This window comes from Corvus hawaiiensis, chromosome 33, assembly GCF_020740725.1.
Source record: "Corvus hawaiiensis isolate bCorHaw1 chromosome 33, bCorHaw1.pri.cur, whole genome shotgun sequence".
NCBI lineage: Eukaryota > Metazoa > Chordata > Aves > Passeriformes > Corvidae > Corvus > Corvus hawaiiensis.
In genome coordinates, this window is record NC_063245.1 from 277,967 (window position 1) to 299,743 (window position 21,777).

The 21,777-nt window shown below is 50.5% G+C and overlaps 1 protein-coding gene across 1 annotated transcript in view; it reads right to left on the reverse strand.

Moving 5' to 3' along the window:
* Nucleotides 1-1,066: 1,066 nt before the first annotated feature.
* The window catches only part of LOC125318967 (butyrophilin subfamily 2 member A2-like), a 37,591-nt gene continuing 16,880 nt past the window's right edge, over nucleotides 1,067-21,777 (reverse strand). The window contains exons 3-16 of the mRNA XM_048289934.1: nucleotides 20,466-20,564; nucleotides 19,581-19,940; nucleotides 18,004-18,279; nucleotides 17,559-17,660; nucleotides 12,333-12,485; nucleotides 11,250-11,417; nucleotides 10,743-10,910; nucleotides 10,170-10,334; nucleotides 9,323-9,487; nucleotides 7,162-7,326; nucleotides 4,845-5,009; nucleotides 4,336-4,503; nucleotides 3,028-3,054; nucleotides 1,067-2,031 (exon numbers count right to left, since the gene is read on the reverse strand). Coding sequence (XP_048145891.1) covers nucleotides 1,472-2,031; nucleotides 3,028-3,054; nucleotides 4,336-4,503; nucleotides 4,845-5,009; nucleotides 7,162-7,326; nucleotides 9,323-9,487; nucleotides 10,170-10,334; nucleotides 10,743-10,910; nucleotides 11,250-11,417; nucleotides 12,333-12,485; nucleotides 17,559-17,660; nucleotides 18,004-18,279; nucleotides 19,581-19,940; nucleotides 20,466-20,526 — 2,703 coding nt within the window. The 5' untranslated portion in view covers nucleotides 20,527-20,564 and the 3' untranslated portion in view covers nucleotides 1,067-1,471. The remainder of the gene's footprint in view (nucleotides 2,032-3,027; nucleotides 3,055-4,335; nucleotides 4,504-4,844; nucleotides 5,010-7,161; nucleotides 7,327-9,322; nucleotides 9,488-10,169; nucleotides 10,335-10,742; nucleotides 10,911-11,249; nucleotides 11,418-12,332; nucleotides 12,486-17,558; nucleotides 17,661-18,003; nucleotides 18,280-19,580; nucleotides 19,941-20,465; nucleotides 20,565-21,777) is intronic.

The following is a 21,777-nucleotide window of genomic DNA, read 5'->3' on the forward strand; positions in this document are numbered from 1 at the left end:
GACCTTGCCTGGTCGTAGGTGCCCAACAAGATGTTTATTGGTATCCCTCCTCAGCAAAATGACAAATCACAGAGTATCAGGAAAAGGAGAGTAATTGCCTTAGTTTGAAAGACAGGCATCTGCCAAGGAAGGCAGGAATCTCCCTTGGAATGTAAAATATGATTCCCTCCCCTCCAAATTATTATAACTTTGAAATTAAGGGGCTTTCAGGCAAAGATATGGGAAAGGGAATAACAGTTCTTTACCAGTATGTATATGGATAACAAGACAAACAAACAACAACAGTGGCGGCCACAACAAACAGAACCAGAGTCCCAGTGACAGCCTTGTCCCGGCCACAGGCCCTTTCCCCCCGGTGCAGTTCCGGTCACAGCCGGCAGGGGCGCTGGTGGCTCCCGGCCGGGCAGGGTGGGTGCGATGGTTCCCCCGCGGCTGCAGGGGGCGCTCCGGAGCGAGCTCAGTCTCCTCTCTGTATGTGGGTAATGGCTGCCGCCGTCGGACGGGATGGAAAAGGGGCTTCCTTTACAAACCCCCCCGGGCAGTTGGTCCCAGTACCTCTCCGGATAGCAAAATGAGATGTAGCCGGGACCTCAGAAGCAGCAAGCTGGGATGGCAGGGACAAGTAGATCCCAGAGTATCAAATGCAAGGTATCAGAAACTCCACAGCTGTAGCAGAAGTTGTGGGATGTCCCAGCAGGCACGGGGTGTCTAGTTACAGTGCAGCAAGACGCCCTGAAGCAGCAGCAGAGAACAGCAGGGCTGAGCGGGGAATTGCTCCTCGGTGATAGCTGGCGGCCCCTGGGTCCAGGTTGTGCAGAGGAGGCGGCCCCAGCAGGGAACAGGGTGTACCTGGGTCCTGGCACAACACGCACTGGCTCTGGGCTCCCCAACAGCAGAGAAGCAGAGAAGCAGAGAAGCAGAGAAGCAAGCCAGCAAGCACAGCAACAGTGCCGAAGGAAAAGAAAAAAAAAAGAAAAAGACAAAACCCACAAAGCTACGAGGCCAGCCAAAAAGCCCACCCAGAAGGAAGGAGCCGCCCCTCAACCCACCCCCCCGCCCCCCAACTCTCTCTGGAAACCCCAGTCTAGCTCTCACTCATTTCAATACTCCTGACAGTCAGGGAGATGGAGGGGGTGGGAGGAGGGGGGGACAGCAACCACCTTGGACACAAAACAAACAAACAAACCAAAAATGGTATGGGATAAAAAAAACCATCGCAAGACAGTAATTTTTCAGGAAAACTCACAATCCACAGAAGTGCTTTTTTCATACTACTATGAAAGAAAATTTCCCTTGACAACATAAAATTTCCCTCAAAAAACTTTTCATTCTGATGCATAATGTAGAAAGCTGACCACTATGATAGATTTTCCCTCTCCTTCAATACTTTTGTTCAGAAGACACAAATTTGGCAGCTGCCTCATTACAATGTGATTCTATCACAGTATTGACCTTTGACATGCAGAGTAAACTACTCATCATCATCAGAAAACTGCACTATTACCAGAGGCTCAGTGTCAGGCTCAGCAGCAGCAAGGCCTGTGGAGAAGAAGGGAATTAATTTGCCTTCCTGGCTTCTGCCATCAGCAATGCTGAAAGTGTACAAAGCTCTTGCCTTACAGACATCATAAAAAGAAACCTGCTTGGCTGGGATGTCCAAGAAGATCCCAATCTTTGACAAATTGCCAGTCACGATCAGACGGGTCCAAGGATTCGTGTAGGCCCAATAATCTTGCCCATCTGCACACGCAATAACCCAGAAGCCATTCTCAGGGCACAGAGTCAAAGTCCCTTTGCGAGTCACAGATTCCCGGGCAATACCCAAGGCCCAGATTCTTCTTGTCCCAACAGACACTTCCCAGTAGTGTTTCCCAGATGTGTATCCTTCCTTTGCCAGCACAAACAGATGGGAATCAAATCTCTTCTCATTGCTGAGCAAGAATGTGATGACACCTGTATCTTTCACTCTCCTCCCATCCGCAGAGATTTCCAATCTGGGATGAGCTGTGTCAGCATCCAGGGTGACATCCCCTGCAATGGTCAGGTCAGGCTATGAGGAGCAGAAAACACAAGCTCTGCTTTTCTGAGCCTTTCCCTTCTGTGCCCTCAGGCCACTCTCATTTGTCCTTCCCCCTTCCACACTCAGGAGCACTCAGCAGCCTCAGGGCACCTCCAGCTTCTCCCTCCCCTCCCACCATGTCCCTTCCTTGGGCTGCTGCCAGAGAGAGTGGCAGCCTGCAGGCACCAAATGCCAGGCACTGCTCCAGTGCTGCTGGGACTGCAGCAGGCAGCTCCAAGGAGGCAGCTGTGAGGCTGAACCCCCTCTCCCTCCATCTCTGCATTGCTGGGGGGGGGGGGGGGGGGGCGGGCGGGGGTGGGAATGGCGTGAGGAAAAGGACCAGGAGTTGGCAGCAGCAGGAATTACATTTGGGCGCCAGGAGCTGGAATTAGGTTTGGATTAACTCCTTGGCAAAGTGTGAAGGGGATTTTCAAGATTTAAGTACTTTTTCCTCAATAACAGGAGAGCACCAGTGTAGGATATTGCTTGCACATGGATTAGAGTGGAAGAGTGATCCACTGCCACAAGGATAAGGGAATGTTTCTTGCCTCAGCTTTCCATGCTCATCGGGGGATGGGATGAACTTCTGACAGGACTCGAGCAAGGTGCAATATCATGAACTGAGCTCCTCTAGCTCAGCTCAGATTGAAAGGAGAAGGAGCTGCTCCTGCTGTGGAGCAAGATCAGTTCCAGAGACTTTTCCTGAGAGCCCCAAGAGGCCAAAGCAGGAGTGGGAGGCGGGGCTGCAGTGGCCACTGCAAGCCAGCTGTGCCTGCTTCCCACAGCTGAGAGGGCTCCTGACAAGCACAGGCAAGGCCTTGGGCAGCACATGGCAGTGAAAAAAGTCATCAAACCCCCCTTCCCTGTGCGTGTTCTTCTTCAAACAGCTCTCTGAGGGGGTTGGATGTGTTTTCCAGAGCTGCACTCAGGCTCTTGAGTACTCACTTCCTCATCTCACCTATGCTTACCTCTGTAGGACCGTAGTTCTTGAAGGTCTGTAGGAAAGGAGAGAAGCAGGAAGTAAGTGGATTTGTCAAGGCTTGCTCTGGCAGTGAAACAAAATTGGCCAACTCTCTCCTCTCAGTGACAATGATGCCACTCTCACTCTCCCCTACGCCGACACTGACAGTATGGTCAGGCACAAGGCTCTTAGTGTTGCTGGGGCCCTGACAGTCCAATCAAACAGAATGGGATTGAGGAAATCTCTTACATGTGACACCCAACTATCTCCCCTCCATGACACTCATGCCACCTCCATGCTCCCCTACTCCCCCACCACATACACACACTGTTCTCTTAACCACTTCTACCTACTCTCATTTCACCAGACTCCCAGAGAAAACAGTAAATCAGGTTGTGTGATAGTTTTGTTTTCCAGACATGGAGCACGTGGCTCCACCTTGCTTCCTCTGAGGACGGAGGAGGACTAAAAGGTGCTGTGAGATGAGCTCAGCCCCTCTTTCCTTTTCAGATGGGAAGGAGAGGCCAGAGGAATGGCCAGACCTTAGACTAAAAAGGAGATGGGCTTTCACAGAGAAGGATTTGCCAGGAAGCAAAGGTGACTTTCCTTCACCAGTTACCCCTGGAGACACTTGTCAAACTTATCGTGAGCTCCTGGGCAAAGGGAAGGGGAGCAGGGTTTGCCCAAGGCCTGACCCCCTGCATTTCATCTGGGGCTCTCACACTCCTGTAGTCCTTCCCTCCCTGAAGTGTCCAACTCCCAGGGCTCAGGGGCATGTGGGCTCTGGACAGAGGAGAACAAAGACCCTTGCAGCTCCTCGGATCTGGTTCGGACAGACTGACTGCTGGAGGGCTGGGGAAAGAGCACAGGCACTGTGAGCTTTCCTGAGGGCTTGGCAAAGGCCTGATGGGCAGGATGGAGGGTTGGGATTGTCCCCCCTCCATCTCTCCAAACAGCAGCTGTGGGCTGTGGGAGACAACAATCTTTGTTAAGAGGAAGAGAAGTGGGGAAAGCAAGAGAGACAATAGCAGGACATGCAGGTGGACTCCTTTACTACATATTGGGTCATAGAGAGCCCACACTACACATTCCCTTCAGAGACAAGGTAATGAAGAGGGGCCTTGACCACCTGCAGTCACCACCTCAGTGTTCAGGTGTCTCGACAGGTGGGGACACAAGAGCTACTTGCCAAGAAAATCTGTCCCTCTCCATCCCCTTTGAGGAGCAGTGGACAATAAGCTCACAGGATAATTTGCCTGTAGAGCAGCTTTTGCATTCAGAGAGATGAAGTTCTGCTGGAAAAGGCCTTGTTCACCTAATTCTTTCTCCAAATATGTTCTGAGGAGCTGAAGGTCATATTCTGGGGACCCCAAAGTGGTCTGCATATCTTTTCCCAGAGCTTGGATTTCTTGGGAGAGCTGCTGGAGGTCCTTCAGCCGCAGGGATTCCAAGACCCTTGGGGTATTTTCCTTCACTGTCCTTTCTGTAAGAGAAGACTGGTGTCAGTGGGACAATGGTTTTTCCTCACCTGAGGTGAGGTGTAGTACTAGTAATTGCATGGGACCTTTCTTGTTAGAAAGGACGAAGAAGACGCTGTTCTTCCACGTCCTCCAAATGTGATGGAGAGATGATGGACATTGACCACCTCCAGTTGCCATCTCAGCATCAAAGGTGTTCTACTGGCATGGGACATAAGAGCTGCTCCCAAGGAAGTTCTGCTCCATGCACCCACTTGGAGAAAGCAACGAACTAGCCACAGGACATTTGTAGAGCAGCTTCTGCCTCCAGAGAGATGAAGGTCTGCTGGGGAATTGGCCTGCTCACCTAGTTTGTTCTTCAGGTCTGCTACGGCAATCTGAAGACCAAGCTGTGAGGACGCCTCCATGTTCTGGAAAGCTCCCTGCAGAGTTTGCATTTGTTGGGAGAGCTGCAGAAGGTCCTTCTGCCACATGGATTCCATGGTCCTTGTATTTGCCTCCACTGTCCTTCCTGTGAAGAAAGAACCCGCTCACTGGGACAGTCTCATTGCTATCTCGAGGGGGAGACCAGCAACCTGCAATCACAATGCCTAAATGATGAGGCTGACAGATGGACTGAGGGCCTCACAGAGCCTGAAATCGGTCAGAATTTACCCGTGAGAATTTTAGAGTGGAAATTTTGCAGCTTCAATGAAACCCACAGAGAAAGCCAAGAAGATCATCAATGAGAGTAGATGTTCTGGACACAAGGAGAGGATGTTCTTGTTAGGACATTAAGAGTGTACAAGGAAGAACTTGGCAGATAGTATGTAGCAACTATACCTTTGCTTGTATAGCTGATTGTTTTAATGCTTGAATGGTCATTGTTTGTTAGACAGCCTTGTCATTGCTAAGCAGCCAATCTCAACAGGCCACTGCAATTGTGAAGACGTATAAGAATAGCAGTAGAGAAAATAAAAAATCTTTCTATCTCTCTCGACTTTGGATTACAACAAGTGTGTGCTGTTATGTCCTTCTCGACAAAAGCCACACTTAAAGCTCTGAAATAAATTCACTGCCAGAGCATCTTTCCTTAGGGCTCTCCCACTCCCTGTGGACCTCCCTAAAGGCTTGACCAAGGCCTGCTGGGCAGCACTGAGGGCAGCACTGACCCCACTCCATCTCTCCAGACATCATCTGTGGGCCCTGGGAAACAACGCTCTTTGTCAGGACGAAGGTGTGGTGGGGCATCCCCCACCTGCCCCTCGGACCCCACTGTGGTCTCAGGAATGTTCACTGGGCCTCAGCCTTGGTCAGTAGCCCCTGGGATCGGACATGGGCCCTGTGCCTGGCCAGGGGAAGGTCCCCAGACATTGGGCAGAGAGTGCCGGCTGGTGCCCTCCCTTGATGCCGTAGGATTTAGCTTTCATATTTTTCAGATCCTGTACTGAGTGGTGGCCTGTTAACCCCATGATTCTGTGATGTTCCCCTTGTTCCCTCCCTAGCCTTGGCCACTCCCTCGGTTTCTCCTTATTTGCTTCTGTACCCCAACCCTGGCCAGGGACCGCCCCTGGGCCCCTGACAAAACCATCCCACACTCAGAGCATGCTGTCTCTCTACCTCTGAACATCACAGGGACAAGATGTGATTAAAGTCATCTCAAACCCTCATGAGAGACTATTCTCTACCTTCTTTACCATCCACTGCATTGTAACGCTGCTAGCTGCTGGAGCCAGATCGCGGGGCTGTCCAAAATGGACTCCGGGATGCAATTAATCGCACGGCCCTAGGAAACCCTCACTGAGCTTTCAGGCCTCAGCAGCCTGCTAGGCAGAGTCCAGTGGTTACAACAGTGCTGCTTTAGTTTGTAACTCTAAAACTCCATAGCCGGTTAGCTACTGTTCTCACACTCGGGTTAGACATAACAAACCCTCTCTGGGCCTGGACTCAAGGACACCTTGTTGTCTCAGGCCCTGAAACATGTAAACCAAGCCTCTGAACAGGAGGAGCAAACTTGGGGTAATTACATCATTACTTGAAATTGTAATTGGAGAATTAACCCTGATAGGCAATAGACCAAACTTATAAGAGTGTGAAAAACCCATGACTTAGAGCCTATCTTGGGTGTATCCCCTCAGAGGGTTTTTTGACTCCCAGGGTGTACCTATTGAAGGCCCTCTTTTGTAAATACCCCCTTTCATTCTCTTAATCTTGTCTAGCCTCTGTTTTCAGGTAGCCAGTCCTAGGTATCACCCTTGGCCCCCACCTCATGCACTGCCCACAGAGATGCCCCCAAGCTGAGTAGGGGAGTACAGGAGAGGCTCATCATGGGCACAGACACTCAGGGTGTGCAGAGCCCAGCCTCACCCAATGTGGCATCAGGAGTGGGGCAGGAGGAGAAGGGCAATGGGGAAAGGGACAGAGACAGGGACAGGTGTTCCAGGGGAAACCTTAACGAATATGAGACAGTGAGAGAACTAAGAGTTCAAACTCTCTTTAAGGACAAGGGAGTGAAGAGGGACCTTGAGCCCCTGCAGAAAACACTTCAGCATGGAGGTGTTCCAGTGGCATGGATGACAAATCTATTACCCATGTAAGGACTGTCTTTCCCCATCCCCTTTGAGGAGCTGTGGAGGATGTGCCTTTGGAGAGATGAAGGTCTGCTGGGGAATGGCCTAGCTTACCTAGTTCATTCTCCAGGTCTGCTCTGATCATCTGAAGGTCACGCTGTGTGGACACCTCCATGTTCTGGATTGCTTCCTGCAGAGTTTGCATTTGTTGGGAGAGCTGCAGAAGGTCCTTCTGCCACATGGATTCCATGGTCCTTGTATTTGCCTCCACTGTCCTTCCTGTGAAGAAAGAACCCTCTCACTGGGACAGTCTCATTGCTATCTCGAGGGGGAGACAAGCAACCTGCAATCACAATGCCTAAAAGCTCTGAATTAAATTCACTGCCAGAGCATCTTTCCTTAGGGCTCTCCCACTCCCTGTGGACCTCCCTAAAGGCTTGACCAAGGCCTGCTGGGCAGCACTGAGGGCAGCACTGACCCCACTCCATCTCTCCAGACACCATCTGTGGGCCCTGGGAAACAACGCTCTTTGTCAGGACGAAGGTGTGGTGGGGCATCCCCCACCTGCCCCTCGGACCCCACTGTGGTCTCAGGAATGTTCACTGGGCCTCAGCCTTGGTCAGTAGCCCCTGGGATCGGACATGGGCCCTGTGCCTGGTCAGGGGAAGGTCCCTGGCAGAGAGTGCTGGGTGCTGCCAGTGCCCTTCCCTGCCCCCACCTCACGCGCTGCCCACAGAGATGCCCCCAAGCTGAACAGGGGAGCACAGGGCGGGGCTCGTCATGGGCACAGACACACAGGGTGTGCACAGCCCGGCCTTGCCTAAAGTGGCGTCAGGAGTGGGGCAGGAGGAGAAGGGCAATGGGGAAAGGGACAGAGACAGGGACAGGGATTCCAGGGGAAACCTTGTGGTGATCCATTGCTTTTCCTATTTCACGTGCTCCCCCTATTCCCTGCCCTTAGCCGTGGCCACTCCCTCAGACTCTCCCTCTTGGTTCCTGTACCCCAACCCCGCCCAGGGACCGCCCCTGGGCCCCTGACAAAACCCCCCCGAGCCCAGACCACGAGGTCTCTCTGCCTCTGAGGGTTGCCGGCTCAAGATGTGATTAAAGCCATCTCAACCTTCATGGGGAGACCTTTCTCATCTCCTCTGTCACCACTGGTTGTAACACTGATAGCTGACCAGAGCAAGGTTGCGGGGCCATCGAAAACGGACTGCGGGATGCGACAAGTCGCATTGCCCTAGGCAACCCCCACTGAGCTCTCAGGGAGCTACAGCCTGCTAAGCAAAATCTAGCAGCTACAACAAAACCTTAATGAATATCAGACAGTGAGAGAACTAAGAGTTCCAGCTCTCTTCAAGGATAAGCGAGGTAAGAGGGACCTTGAGCCGCTGCAGAAAACACTTTAGCAAGGAGGTGTTCCAATGGCATGGATGACTGTGGCAGGGTATAGTCCCCCTCTCCCCACCACAGGTGGCCAGTGCAGATAGGAGAGATAACCCAGGCAGGCAAGGCCCAGCATGAATCATCTCCTGGTACCAAAGGGTCTGTCAGCCTAACCAAGAATCAACATCTTAGTCTGGAGAGCAGATGTGGGAAGAGATAAAGGAAAACAAACACTGGTACCCTAAAGGCCTGCTTTACGCTATAAAAGTAATACAGATTATCACAGAGGCAGATGCCTTCTACACACACACCCTGAAAGTGTGCAAGACTTCTTCCTGGAGTCTGGACACAGGTTCCATGGTTACTTTTCTGGGAATTGAGGGAAAGGATTTTGATGTGTGCTCCATCACAATTGGATGGTAAGAAACATTGGATCCTATGTTATGTTATTTCTTCACTAGCTGTAAAATTAATGGTAGCTTTAACCCTGCATGTAATACTAGTTGTCTCTTTTTGTCCTTATTCCTGTGTAATAATAGTTTATTTTAGGTCTTATGTCTGTTAGGTTTGTTTCTATTAAATAAATAATTAATTCTATAATAGACCAAATCAGTCGTTATTAAAGAACTTGCAGACGAGAGTGGGTTTTGGGGCACTGGCCATCCCTATGGAGCTACTGCCTGCTGCCAGAGGCCTGGCGAAAAGGAAGGGATTTATCTAAACCCCTCACACCTATTCATAACAATGACAAATCTATTACCCATGTAAGGACTGTCTTTCCCCATCCCCTTTGAGGAGCTGTGGAGGATGTGCTCACAAGAGAGCTTGCCTGTAAAGCAGCTTTTGCCTTTGGAGAGATGAAGGCCTGCTGGGGAATGGCCTAGCTTACCTAGTTCATTCTCCAGGTCTGCTCTGATCATCTGAAGGTCACGCTGTGTGGACACCTCCATGTTCTGGATTGCTTCCTGCAGAGTTTGCATTTGTTGGGAGAGCTGCAGAAGGTCCTTCTGCCACATGGATTCCATGGTCCTTGTATTTGCCTCCACTGTCCTTCCTGTGAAGAAAGAACCCTCTCACTGGGACAGTCTCATTGCTATCTCGAGGGGGAGACAAGCAACCTGCAATCACAATGCCTAAAAGCTCTGAATTAAATTCACTGCTAGAGCATCTTTCCTTAGGGCTCTCCCATTACCTGTGGACCTCCCTAAAGGCCTGACCAAGGCCTGCTGGGCAGCACTGAGGGCAGCACTGACCCCACTCCATCTCTCCAGACACCATCTGTGGGCCCTGGGAAACAACGCTCTTTGTCAGGACGAAGGTGTGGTGGGGCATCTCCCACCTGCCCCTCGGACCCCACTGTGGTCTCAGGAATGTTCACTGGGCCTCAGCCTTGGTCAGTAGCCCCTGGGATCGGACATGGGCCCTGTGCCTGGTCAGGGGAAGGTCCCTGGCAGAGAGTGCTGGGTGCTGCCCGTGCCCTCCCCTGCCCCCCCTCATGCACTGCCCACAGAGATGCCCCCAAGCTGAGCAGGGGAGCATGGGGTGGGGCTTGTCATGGACACTTCAACAAGGTGTTTCAAGTGTCACGGAGCACAAAAGCTGTTTCCCAGTGTAAGGACCGTCCTTCTCCACCCACTTTGAGGAGGTCTGGAGAATGAGCTCACAGGATAGTTTGCCTGTAGAGCAGCTCTTTTCTTCAGAGAGATGAAGGCCTCGGGGGGAATGGTCTTGCTTACCTAGTTCGTGCTCCAGGTCTGTTCTGATCATCTGAAGGTCACGCTGTGTGGACCCCTCCATGTTTTGGATTGCTTTCTGCAGAGTTAGAATTTGTTGGGAGGCTTCATGGAGGTCCTTCTCCAGCCTGGATTCTAAGGCGCTTGTATTTGCCTCCACTGTCCTTCCTGCAAAGAAAGAACAGTTTCACTGGGACAAAGTCATGGTTTTCTTGAGGGAAAGACCATTGATCCATAATGATGATGCCCAAAAGCTCTGATATAAAGTCCATGTCAAGGCTTTTCTTAGGGCTCTCCCAGTGCCTGTGGGTCTTCCTAATGGCTTGACTAAGGCCTCCTGGGCAGCATGGAGGGCAGGAATGATCTCTATCTCTCCAGAGGACACATGTGGGCCCTGGGAGACAACATGAGGATGGTGTGGTGCCACACCGCACAAAAACTGTTCCCCATGTAAGAGCTGTCTTTCCCCATCCCTTTTGAGGATCTGTGGAGGACAAGCTCACAGGACAATTTGCCTGTAGAGCAGCCTTTGCCTACAGAGCTATGAAGGCCTGTTGTGGAAATAGTTCTGCTCACCTAGTTTGTTCTCCAGGTCTGTTCTGATCATTTGAAGGTCACGCTGTGTGGAGACCTTCATGTTCTGGAAAGTTTTTTTCAGAGTTTGAATTTGTTGGGAGAGCTGCAGGAGGTCCTTCTGCCAGATGTATGCTATAGTCCCTGTGACATTTGCCTCCACCGTCTTTCCTGTGAAAAAAGACTGGTGTCACTGGGACAATGATTTTTTCTCCCTTGAGGTGAGGTCTTGTCCCACTAATGACACAGAGCTTTCCTCTTAAAAAGTATCAAAAAGATGCTGTTCTTTCACTCCCTTCTAAGACAAGGGAGAGAAGAGGGACCTTGACCATCTCCAGTTGCCACCTCAGCATCAAAGGTGTTCCCCATGACTGGGACATAAGAGCTGCTCCCAAGGAAGTTCTGCCGATTCTGACAAAAGGCAAAGGATTAACTAACAGGTCAGTTTGCCTGTAGAGCAGGATTGACCTTCAGAGAGTTGAAGGCCTGCTGGGGAATGGCCCTGCTCACCTAGTTCATCCTTCAGATCTGTTCTGATCATCTGAAGGTCACGCTGCGTGTACACCTGGGTGTTTTGAAAAGCTTTCTGCAGAGTTTGAACTTGTTGGGACACTTCATGGAGGTCCTTCTTCCACATGGATTCCAGGGCATTTGTAGTATTTGCCTGTATTGTCAATCCTATAAAGAAAGAACAGTGTAATTGGGACACTCTCATTACCTTCTTGAGGGGGAGACCAGTGATCAGATTTAAATTCACTGCCAGAGAGTCTCTTCTTAGGGTTTTTTGAGTATTCTTGATCAAAAAAGCTATTCCCTGTTGTGGTGACCCAGCCCACTGTGGGGCGGGGGCAGCGTGATGCCAATCAATCCCAGCCCATCCCCTGGATCGAGTTTCCCGAAGAGGCAGACTCAGAGGGTGGGTCGATGGGCGGCTCAGAAGCCTAAGCTGCACCCCTTGGGCAGTGCCCGGGTACAAGCCGCCTCCTCCGGTTCGGGAAAATTCTCGGTTACTCGGTTGTTCACTGGTTCTCTGTTATAATTCCTGCCTCTAGGTTTACCCCAGTGGTTCTTGGTAAATTGTATCTGACCCCTGGCTTCTAACTCATTGGTTGTTTTCCCCTTTCACTGTGGTTTTCAAATTGCCTATAAAACTGAGGACAAGCCTCGGGGAGGGTCCCATCGCATTCCATCCCTTCCAAGCTTGTTCTGGTTGTGAAACTTCTAACAGTAAACCTGTTAGGAGCCAGACCAGAACAGCCTCTCTCTTCCTAATGGTATCAGCTAACGTGAGCTGATACCATCGGCTCCTGCCGTGTTCCCTCTGCAAAGAAGCCAGCGAGCTCAGCCAGCAGCTCCTTCCTGATGCCGAAGTTCAGCGACACGCAGAAGTAACGCAGTTGGACTGTCTCTGACGTGGGGCACGCCAGAGCTCGTTGCAGCGAGCACAAGTACTGCGTTAATTCCCCACATAAGGGTTGTCATTCTCCATCCTCTTTGAGGAGCTGTGGAGGACAAGCACACAGGACAGTTTGCCTGTAAAGCAGCTTTTGCCTCTAGAGAGATGCAGGCCTGCTGGCGAATGGCCCTGCTCACCTAGTTCATTCTTCAGGTCTGTTCTGAGGAGCTGAAGATCACGCTGTGTGGACTCCTGCTCATTCTGGAAAGCTTCCTGCAGAGTTAGAATTTTTTGGTAGAGGTGCTGGTGGTCTTTCAGCCGAATAGATTCCAGGGCATCCACTGCTCTTCCTGTGAAAAAAGACTGGTGTCACTGAGATAATGATTTTTCCTCCCCTGAGGGGAGGTCTTGTTCCACTAATGACACGGGGCCTTTCCTCTTAGAAAGGACCAAGAAGACACTGTTCCTACACTGCCTTCAATGACGAGGGAGAGAAGAGGGACATTGACCACCTCCAGTTGCCATCTCAGCATCAAAGGTGTTCCACTGGCATGGGACATAAGAGCTGCTCCCAAGGAAGCTCTGCACAAGGCATCCACTCCAGGGACTAACTCACAAGTTAGTTTGATTGTGGAGCAGCATTTGCTTCCAAAAAGATAAAGGCCTGCTGGGGAATGGCCCTGCTTATCTGTTTTTTTTCTTTTTGCTTTCTTTCCTTATGCAGGGAGGGCAGAAGAAATTCAGTTCAGTTCCCTCATGTCCTGCTTGTTTCTAATTTATACTCTCCAGCCTTCTCTTTCCTCAGACAATCCTTTCTAATTCAGAGGCCTTGGAAAAGTACTCAGCCCTAAAAAACAGAGATGAGGAGTTCACATTCTGATGGACCTGTGGGCACAATTACAGATCTCTTCCTTGGCTTTCAAATCCTTTTCCACCACGAGTTTTCTCTGGGAAGGAGCCTTGGCCTCTCTTCTGGACCTCTAGTCTTTCATGTGACATGGAGATTTTTTTCTCTTACAGTTTTTACCTGGTGAAAGGAGTCTCAGCAGCACTGTGAGCCCTTCTAAACATGGGCTTGGAGCTCCTGTGCTGCTGGTCAGGAATATTGAAAGGAACTCCATGGCCTCCTCACTGCCCAACAGCCTGGCCATGGGGGAGAGCCCAGGCCATGCAAATTGCCAAGTGTTCCTTAAGGAAAGAACATTCACTGCCAGCATCCCAGCTGGAAAGATCCTGTGCAGGAGAACAGCTGGCCTTAGAACCCATGGGGGATGGGATCCCACAGAGTCCAGGCTGTCCTGTCTGTGCTGGGAAAAGCCCACTGCCAGGGCAGCTCTGCACCCTGGGAGCCTGGGCTCCTGGGCATCTGCTTGGGGATGGGAAATATAACAAAGGACTTTCTGGAGGCCCTTGAAGTGGGAATGTCTGGAGGGGTGAGATTGTTTGATCTCACTGCCCTAGACCCTCCTGCATCTTCTTCTTGCCTGGTAGGGGTTTTTTTCCAAGTATTGTGGGTATGTCCTGGCACTGATCTGCATGAAAAGGCTTCTCTTTGTGTGAGGGGAGGTCACATAGAACCTCCCCTTGGCCATCTGTCGATAGTCTGACAAGAGGATGAGTCTCATATAAGTGCAGAATCACAGAATCAAACCATCAAACAATGGTTTGGGTTTTACAAGACCTTATAGATCCTCTCTTTCCAACTCCCCTGCCATTTCTTTCCAGACTTCCACTAGACCACATTGCTCCAAGCCCTACCCAACCTGGCCTTGAACCCTTCCAGGGATGAGGCATCCACAGCTTCTACAGCAACCTGTGCCAGGGCCTCACCACCCTCACAGGGAAGATTTCTTCCTATTATCTAATTTAAATCTACCCTCCTACAGCTTAAAATCCATTCCACCTTGTCCTAGTAATCTGTGACCTTGTAAAATGTGCCTTATTGTAAGCCACCTTTAGCTACTGGAAGGGTGTCAGAGACTGGGTATGTTTAGCGTGGTGAGCCAATGCCTTTGTGTGTGTCTGTATGTGTGTCTGTGTGTGTGTTTGTCTGTGTCTCTGTGTGTCTGTTTCTGTCTGGGTCTGTGTTTCTGTCTGTGTGCCTGTGTGTCTGTCTCTGTCTGTGTCTGTATGTGTGTGTGTGACTGTGTCTCTGTGTTTGTGTGTCTGTGTCCGTGTGTCTGTGTGTCTCTGTGTGTGGTCGGTGTGCCTGTGTGTGTCTCTCTGTGTCCATGTGTGTGTCTGTGTATGTGTGCATCGGTATGCCTGTGTCTGTATGTGTGTGTCTGTGTCTCTGTGTTTGTGTGTCTGTGTCCGTGTGTGTGTGTCTCTGCATCTGTGTCTGCATCTGTGTGTCTGTCTGTGCCTCTCTGTGTCCATATGTGCGTTTGTATGTCTGTGCGTCTGTGTCCGTGTGTGTGTCTCTGTGTCTATCTGTGTGTCCGTGTGTGTCTCTTGTCTGTCTGCATCTGTGTATCTCCATGTCGGTGTGCCTGTGTGCGTCTCTCTGTGTGTCCATGTGTGTGTGTGTGTGTGTGTCTGTCTCTCTGTGTTTGTTGGTGTGCCTGTGTGTGTCTGTGTGTCCATGTGTGTGTCTGTGTGTGTCTCTGTCTCTCTGTGTGTGCTGGTGTGCCTGTGTGTGTCTCTCTGTGTGTCCGTGTGTGTGTGTGTGTGTGTCTCTGTCTCTCTGTGTGTGCTGGTGTGCCTGTGTGTGTCTCTCTGTGTGTCCCTCTGCCTGTGTCTGGGTGTCTGTCTGTCTGTCTGTGTGTCAGTGTTTGTGTCTGTGTGTCCATGTGTGTGTCTGTGTGTGTCTGTCTCTGGGTGTGGTCAGTGTGCCTGTGTGTGTCTCTCTGTGTATCCATGTGTGTGTCTGTCTGTGTGCGTGTCAATGTGTGTGTCTGTGTATCCATGTGTGTGTCTGTGTGCCCATGTGTGTGCCTGTGTGTGTGTGTGTATCAGTGTGCCTTTTTCTCTCTCTCTGTGTCCATGTGTGTGTCTGTGTGTGTCTCTGTCTCTGTGTGTGGTCGGTGTGCCTGTGTGTCCCTCTGTGTGTCCCTCTACCTGTGTCCGGGTGTCTGTCTGTGTGTGTGTCTGTGTGTGTGTGTGTCGGTGTGCCTGTGTCTCTCTCTGTGTGTCCATCTGCGTGTCTCTGTGTATGTGTCGGTGTGCCTGTGTCTGTCTCTCTGTGTGTCCATGTGTCTATCTGTGTGTGTGTCTGTCTGTGTGTCCCTCTGCCCGTGTGTGGGTGTCTCTCTGTGTGTGGTTGGGGGCGGGTCAGTGAGACAGTGCCCCTCCCCATCATTTTGGCTGTCAATCAATTACACATTGGGTGGGGCTGTCCCAATCCAGCCTCTGATTGGCTGAGGTTCCAGAAGTCCCACCTAGAAGGTGGGGCCTACAGGGTGCCAAGGGTTTAAAAGGGGTGACCATGCTGTGCCCAGCTGCCGCATCCTGCCAGCTGCTTCAGAGTTGTGATCTAACTCGTGCCGGAGCCCTATGATAGCTATATCTGTGTTTTTCTATATATTTTCTGTCTTTCTCTCTCTCTTCTCCTAATTCTCTTTTCATGGAACTTTGTGGGTAGCCTAGTATCTTAAGGATTTAAAAGTTTCTGAGTTGCTAAGTTAATGAAGTTAATACCAAATTAATGCTAAGTGATGCTATTATAAGTGCTTTCATGTTGAATTTAGTGTTGTATTTAATCCTTTTGCCAAAGTTTCCTTAATCTTCTATATTTTTGCAGTAAACTTTTCTGTGATTTTCACATCTTGAGAATATCTGGTGGGGATTCCTCCTTTGCGCTAGCTAGAATAAAGGAACCTTGAGCTTAACCCCTGAATTTAAGTATCCAAGGTGTAACAAAGGGTGTCTAAAGTCTGCCTGGAGCCTTCTCTGCTTCCATTGTTTGTCATAATTACGTTGGACAATGAGCATGGACCATTCTAGATACACCAGGTGGGTGCTCCTGATGCAGCAAAACAGCTGACAACACACCAGTCCTCCAGCCCTGGAAGACATCTAGGACAGATAGAACCCACAGTCATGGACTAAATGGACTCAGCAGATATCTGGGTGGGATGACTGTGGAGATGATACCTGTGTTTGTATACTTTCATATCTATCTATCTATAGTAGATGGTATAGACTAACTGCTGGAAAATGTCCTGGTTCAGGCCAGGCCAGGGTTAATTTTTGCAGTGTCTGGGGAAGGGGCATGAGCAGGACCCTAATGTTATTTGTTACAAACTCAGATCACTGGCAGGGAGTAGGGGAAGTGGAAAGGGACACTGTCTCTTCTGGGGAAAAGGGGTTCCTTCTGGTCAAGAAAAAAGGGCAGAGGGGGAAGTCAGCCTGTATTTGTTTGTTGTCATGGGGTCCTTGGTGTGCATTTTGCATATGAATCGCTCTCTCTTTTGTACAATTTTGTTATTAATATTGTTCTTGTTACTGGTTTTTTTTTCTTCTCTCATTGCGGTTTCCAATAAATTGTTCTTATCTAAAACCATGATCTTCATCTTTTGTGCCTCAAATTCTCAACTCTATCCTGCTGCAGCAGGAATGGAGAAGGAATAGGGGAGTGAGAGAACAGTGTGTGGTTAGGGAGAGTCTTAGTGGGAGCAGTGAACTGGGGAGTTCCATTCCTAAACCACAACACAGACACAAGCAGAGATGAGGCTGGAGACACAGAGCTTGAGAGAGGCAAGTGGTCTGAGGTCAGTACAGCTTTTGGAGAAGGGTCAGTCCTGCCTTGCAATCAGCAATGAAGTGCTGGTTTGGGCTCTTGGCCATGACACTCTGCCACAGGTTCTCCAGGCTTGGCAGGGCCCCGCTCCAGCTCCCAGCCAGGAAGGAAAACCACATCCACAAATGCCCCCAGAAAGGGCTGAGCATGGCTGTGCCCTCGGACACCACAGAGCTGGAACAGCTGGCACTGGACTGGGGAAACAGGACCTGTCCCCAGCCATGGCTGCGGAGGCAGAGATCTCTGGAGAGGCCCTTGCCAAGGTGGGAGGCACCACTGCAGGAAAAAAGGTCCAGCTGTGATGAATGAGCTCCACTGGAGGCTTGGGGGAGGATGAGAGCAATGGAGGCAGAGGAAGGGACCCTTCTAATTCCCCCCAGGAAAAGTCCCCCAATCCCATCCTCCTTCCTCCTCTTGCCTGTAGATACCATGGTCCACCCAAGCCCTCACCTGCATGTGGAGGCATTGCCCTTCTGCCTCTGGGTGACAGACGGTAAACTTCTACCTGCAAGAGAACTCAGCATTTCAGCTGAGTGGAAGCTAATGCATCTGTGTGCCAGAAGCAGACTCTACATGGTATTTCATCTTATTTGTCAGAGAGTAGTCTTACAAGAGGCTAAGAAATTACATCCTGCAGCCTTGCTTCTGAAAACATGAGGTCCTGTGAACCAAGAGCCCTTACCTCGAAATACAAGAACAGCACCAGCAGCCAATGTGAGAAGGAATAAAGGGAGTTGTATCCAGGAAGCAGAGACCCACTGAGATGCACCTGGAAAAACAGAACCTTTGAAAAAAATTATCTGAGTGTCATCTGGCAATGTTCAATCTTACCCCCAAACTTAAGCACCTGCCCAAAGAGTTTCTGTGGAAATAAATGCAGAAAATAGTCCCAGTTCTTCACGGGTGGGCAGAGCCTGCCTTCCCTCGGGATGTGCACAGCCTGTGGGGCAAGAGGGACCCTGCTCATTTCTCACTGCAGCCTGTCCTGCCTGCAGTGCGCCGTGATGCTCTGGGATGGGTCTGGCTGGACTGGAGAGCTGTTGCCTTCCCTGGCACTGGGAAGGGCCTCACAGGGCTCCTGTGACCATGAGCCTCCAGCAAAGACTTCTCAGGATGATGGGACTCACCTGAGAGGAGCACAGTAGTTTCCTTCTCCACCTGCAGCAGAGGGTTCAGGATTTGACAGGTGACTTTTCCCACTTGCTCTCCTGTAACTGTGACTCGACTCCATACACTGAAGAGTTTCTCACTGTCCTGGTGTATTTCCGTGTCCACAGAGAGCCCCTGTCCATCCTCAGTAACCCACTGGACAGTAGGTTTGGGGAGCCATCCCTGTGATCTGCAGCCAAGCTCGAGTCCTTGCCCTTGGGGGCCCTGAATTTCAATGAACACTTCCCCAGTACCTTAAAGGCAAGAGAGTTTGTTAGTGGGAGAAGTTGGCATGAAAGCAGCTCTTCCTTGGATTCACAGCTCTTGCTTAACCCAGAGTTTTCTGCCAGTTTCTGTCAGTCCTTCACACATCCTTTCCAATGGTCTTTCTGTCATCCCACACTCCATCTGCCATAAATGCCAGATTTCCTTTGGCTGAGAAAGAGCTACAGTTTGGGATGGGTTTGTGTCTAAGCTCACCACTATTTCATGGAGCCAGCAGGGAGAAGGTGTGTGGTTTGTATTCTTCTTTCGGAATGACTCTGTGGGAGCCCCATCCAAGTTTGAGGATTGGTAAAGCAGGACACAGAGCACTAAAGCCCGGTCATCTTTTTCCCGGGCACCTCCCCAGTCCATGCCAGCACTACAGGTGGGCAGAGATGGTCACTGAGAGGGACTGCGCCAAAGCTTCATCAGTGTGATGATGTGGGAGGCACCACACACATTGCTGAGTCACGCTCCTGGTCAAAGCTGGATTTTACAGGAATTTGTCCAGTGCAATAGTAGGAAATGGGCATTGTCTTGAAGCTTTTTCTCTCTCCTGTCCCAAAAGCATCTCTAATCCCCTTTGGATGAGAAAATTTAGATTCGATGTTAGGAAGAAATTCTTGACTAAGAGTGAGGCGCTGGCACAGTTTGCCCAGAGAAGCTGTGGATGTCCCATCCCTGAAAGTGTTCAAGGCCAGGTTGGACAGCACTTGGAATAATCTGCTCTAGTGGAAGGTGTTCCTGCCCATGGCTGGGAAGTTCAAATGAGAAATTCTTTTAAGTCCCTTCCAACTCACACTATCATGTGATTCTAAGATTCCCTGATTCTGTCATTCCATGCTCTTTTTGATCAGTGAATCCAGGCTGACCAGCTCCACCTGGCTTTATCAATACCTGCATACAAACGGTGCCCACTGTCCAGCTGGGGAGACCTGGCAGCCCAGATCATCTCCTTAGCCCAAATGTGAAGTCACAACAGGGAGGGCCCCATTTCCCTCAATCCCACAGCCAGGGATGCTGAGCACTTGGAGGTCTCTCAGGTGGGCTCACACCTCCCCAGCAGGGATTATTGCAGCTCGCCAGCCCCACATGGGTCAGAACAGGGATCAGGCTGGGCATGGAGCTTGCAGAGAATCTTGACAGGTGGCCCAAGGGCTGCTGGGAGTGGGGAGGTGATGTGTTGGGTCATATGAGGCAGCATCAGCTGGGGGACAGTGACCTTTCAGAGAGCTCTTTTCCCTCTGTAAGAGCATCCCCCCTTCCCCACCCAGCCCAGAAAGTCTCCAACCTGCAATGCTGAGCTTGGTGGATGTATCAGTGCTCCAGTCCCTGGATGTCACAATGCAACTGTAGATTCCTTCATCTGCTGGCTGGACGTTCTTCAGTGTCAGGGACACGTTCCCAGTGGCAAATCCATCTCCTGGCACTGATGTTCTCCCACAGTATTTCTGCATTGGTTCGCCCCCAAACTGCCCATGTGGGTAGATGTCCTCTGTGTGCCCATCTGTGATTTTTATCCAGTGCACTTGGGGGTTGTCAAGTGGCTTTGTGGAAGAGATGGTGCAAGGAAGGATTGTATCCTGGCCGACAATTCCAACTACTTTCTCAGGAGAGGTGAGCTTAAAATTGTCTGTGAGTGAGCATCTGGCTGAAATCAATCAGAAAATGTACTGGTGTGAAGGAAACAGGTCTAGGAGTAATAGTGGGGAACAACTGAAAGTAAATAGATTAGAGGGAGAAAACAGGATGATGGAAGTTGTACAGGATGGGATTATTTGGGGAAAAAGAAAAAATAAATGCATAAGAGCATGTCCAGAGCCATTCCATGCAGCTTCCCAGCTGTCCCTGCCCCTTTGCAGCCCTGTGCCACCAGCAGCGGGGCAGCTGTGCCAATGCCAACTGCCCACGCAGGCAGGGAAATGCTCCTGGCACTGGGGAGGGCTGGACAGGGCAGAGCTGCCTTGGCTTAGGGCTTCCCTGGCTCCACCAAGGGAGAGAAACTCCGGCTGCAAAGGGCTGGATTCCCCAAGAGCAGAGGGGCAGGGCAGCTCTGGCTCTTGTGGAGTTCAAATCAGGGCTGCTCAGGAGACCATGGCCCTCAGCTCCTGCACTTCTGATCATCTGCAGGCTGGAATCCCCCAGAAAGGAGCAGAACAGCTCCTGGAAGCGTTACCTGAGACAGGGATGGCCAGAAGCAGGGCCAGAGCCAACAGGAGCCATCTCCTCTGCTCCATCCCTGCAGTCCCCGGGGTGGGATGATCCCGCAGCTGACCTGGAACAGGCACAGAAGGGAAGTGAGCAAAGAAGGGAAATCCTGTCCCAAAGCCCTCTGATCTCTCTCACCTGGCACCTGGCACCAGCTGTGACTTCTGAAGGTGCCAAGTGCTCAAAGAGTTGAGTTCAGACATCAAGAAAACTTGTGCCTTTCCAGAGATCTTAGTTACTCCTGCAGCTTCTGGGAATTTCAGTCTAATATGCTGTCTTGGTTTGAGACAAATTGGAGGAAACGTCCAAAATGAACATATCCTCTAATAGAAGGCAGATTTCAGCAGCCCCTCCCCAACCAGGTTCGGAAAGAAATTCCTCGGAGGAAAGTGAAAAAAACCCTATTTACTTAAAAAGCAAAATCCATGCAGGCATGGAAAAAAGAATTAATAATGCTAAATAATAAAACTTCTCACTGTGGAGAAGACCTGGAAAGATTTCAAAGTCTTTTCTTTGGGTGTGGCTCTGCCCTCTCTGGAGCTGGGATTCTGCGTGGGCCCCTCTGGGCTGCAGTGTAGGACATCCCAGTGATGTTCTGGTGTTGCTGAACAGTCCAGAAGAGAAGAAGCCGAAGTCCCAAGAAAACCTTTTTCCTCAGCTAATGAATGAGAAGCTAGCTAAAAAGCAATGCCGTGTAACTCTCTTCCCTGCTGCAGAAGCTGAGAGCTGAGGAGAAGAGCCGGCGAGTTATCTGTGTTTTTGAACACAGCCGCTGAAGGAATTCCACTGCCTTCCCCCCGCCTCTCAAGTCTCCCTTACAGGCACAGAAAGGCACAGGATTCACGTCTGTGCATAGAGCAGGCAACAGGGGGATACAGCATCATAAAGTCACTCCAAGACATATGCTCCCAGGAGCTATGACAGGGGATGCAAGAGAAAATTCAACCCAGTCCTCACTTCCTGCTGTGAAATTTAAGGGGCACAGTAGCTTAAATCTTTGGTTTGGAATCAAAGAATCACAGAATCTTTAGGTTGGAAAAGACCTCTGAGATCATCAAGTCCAACCTTTAATTGAAGACCACTTTGACAACTAGACCATGGCACTTAGCGCCACATTCAGTCTTTTCTTGAACACTTCGAGGATGTTGACTCCACCACCTCCCTGGGTAGCCTGTTCCAATGCCTGACCATCCTTTCAGTGAAGAAATTCTTCCTGACATCCAACCCGAACCTCCCTGGCACAACTTAAGGCTTGAATTTCCTCTTGACCTTTTGCTAGT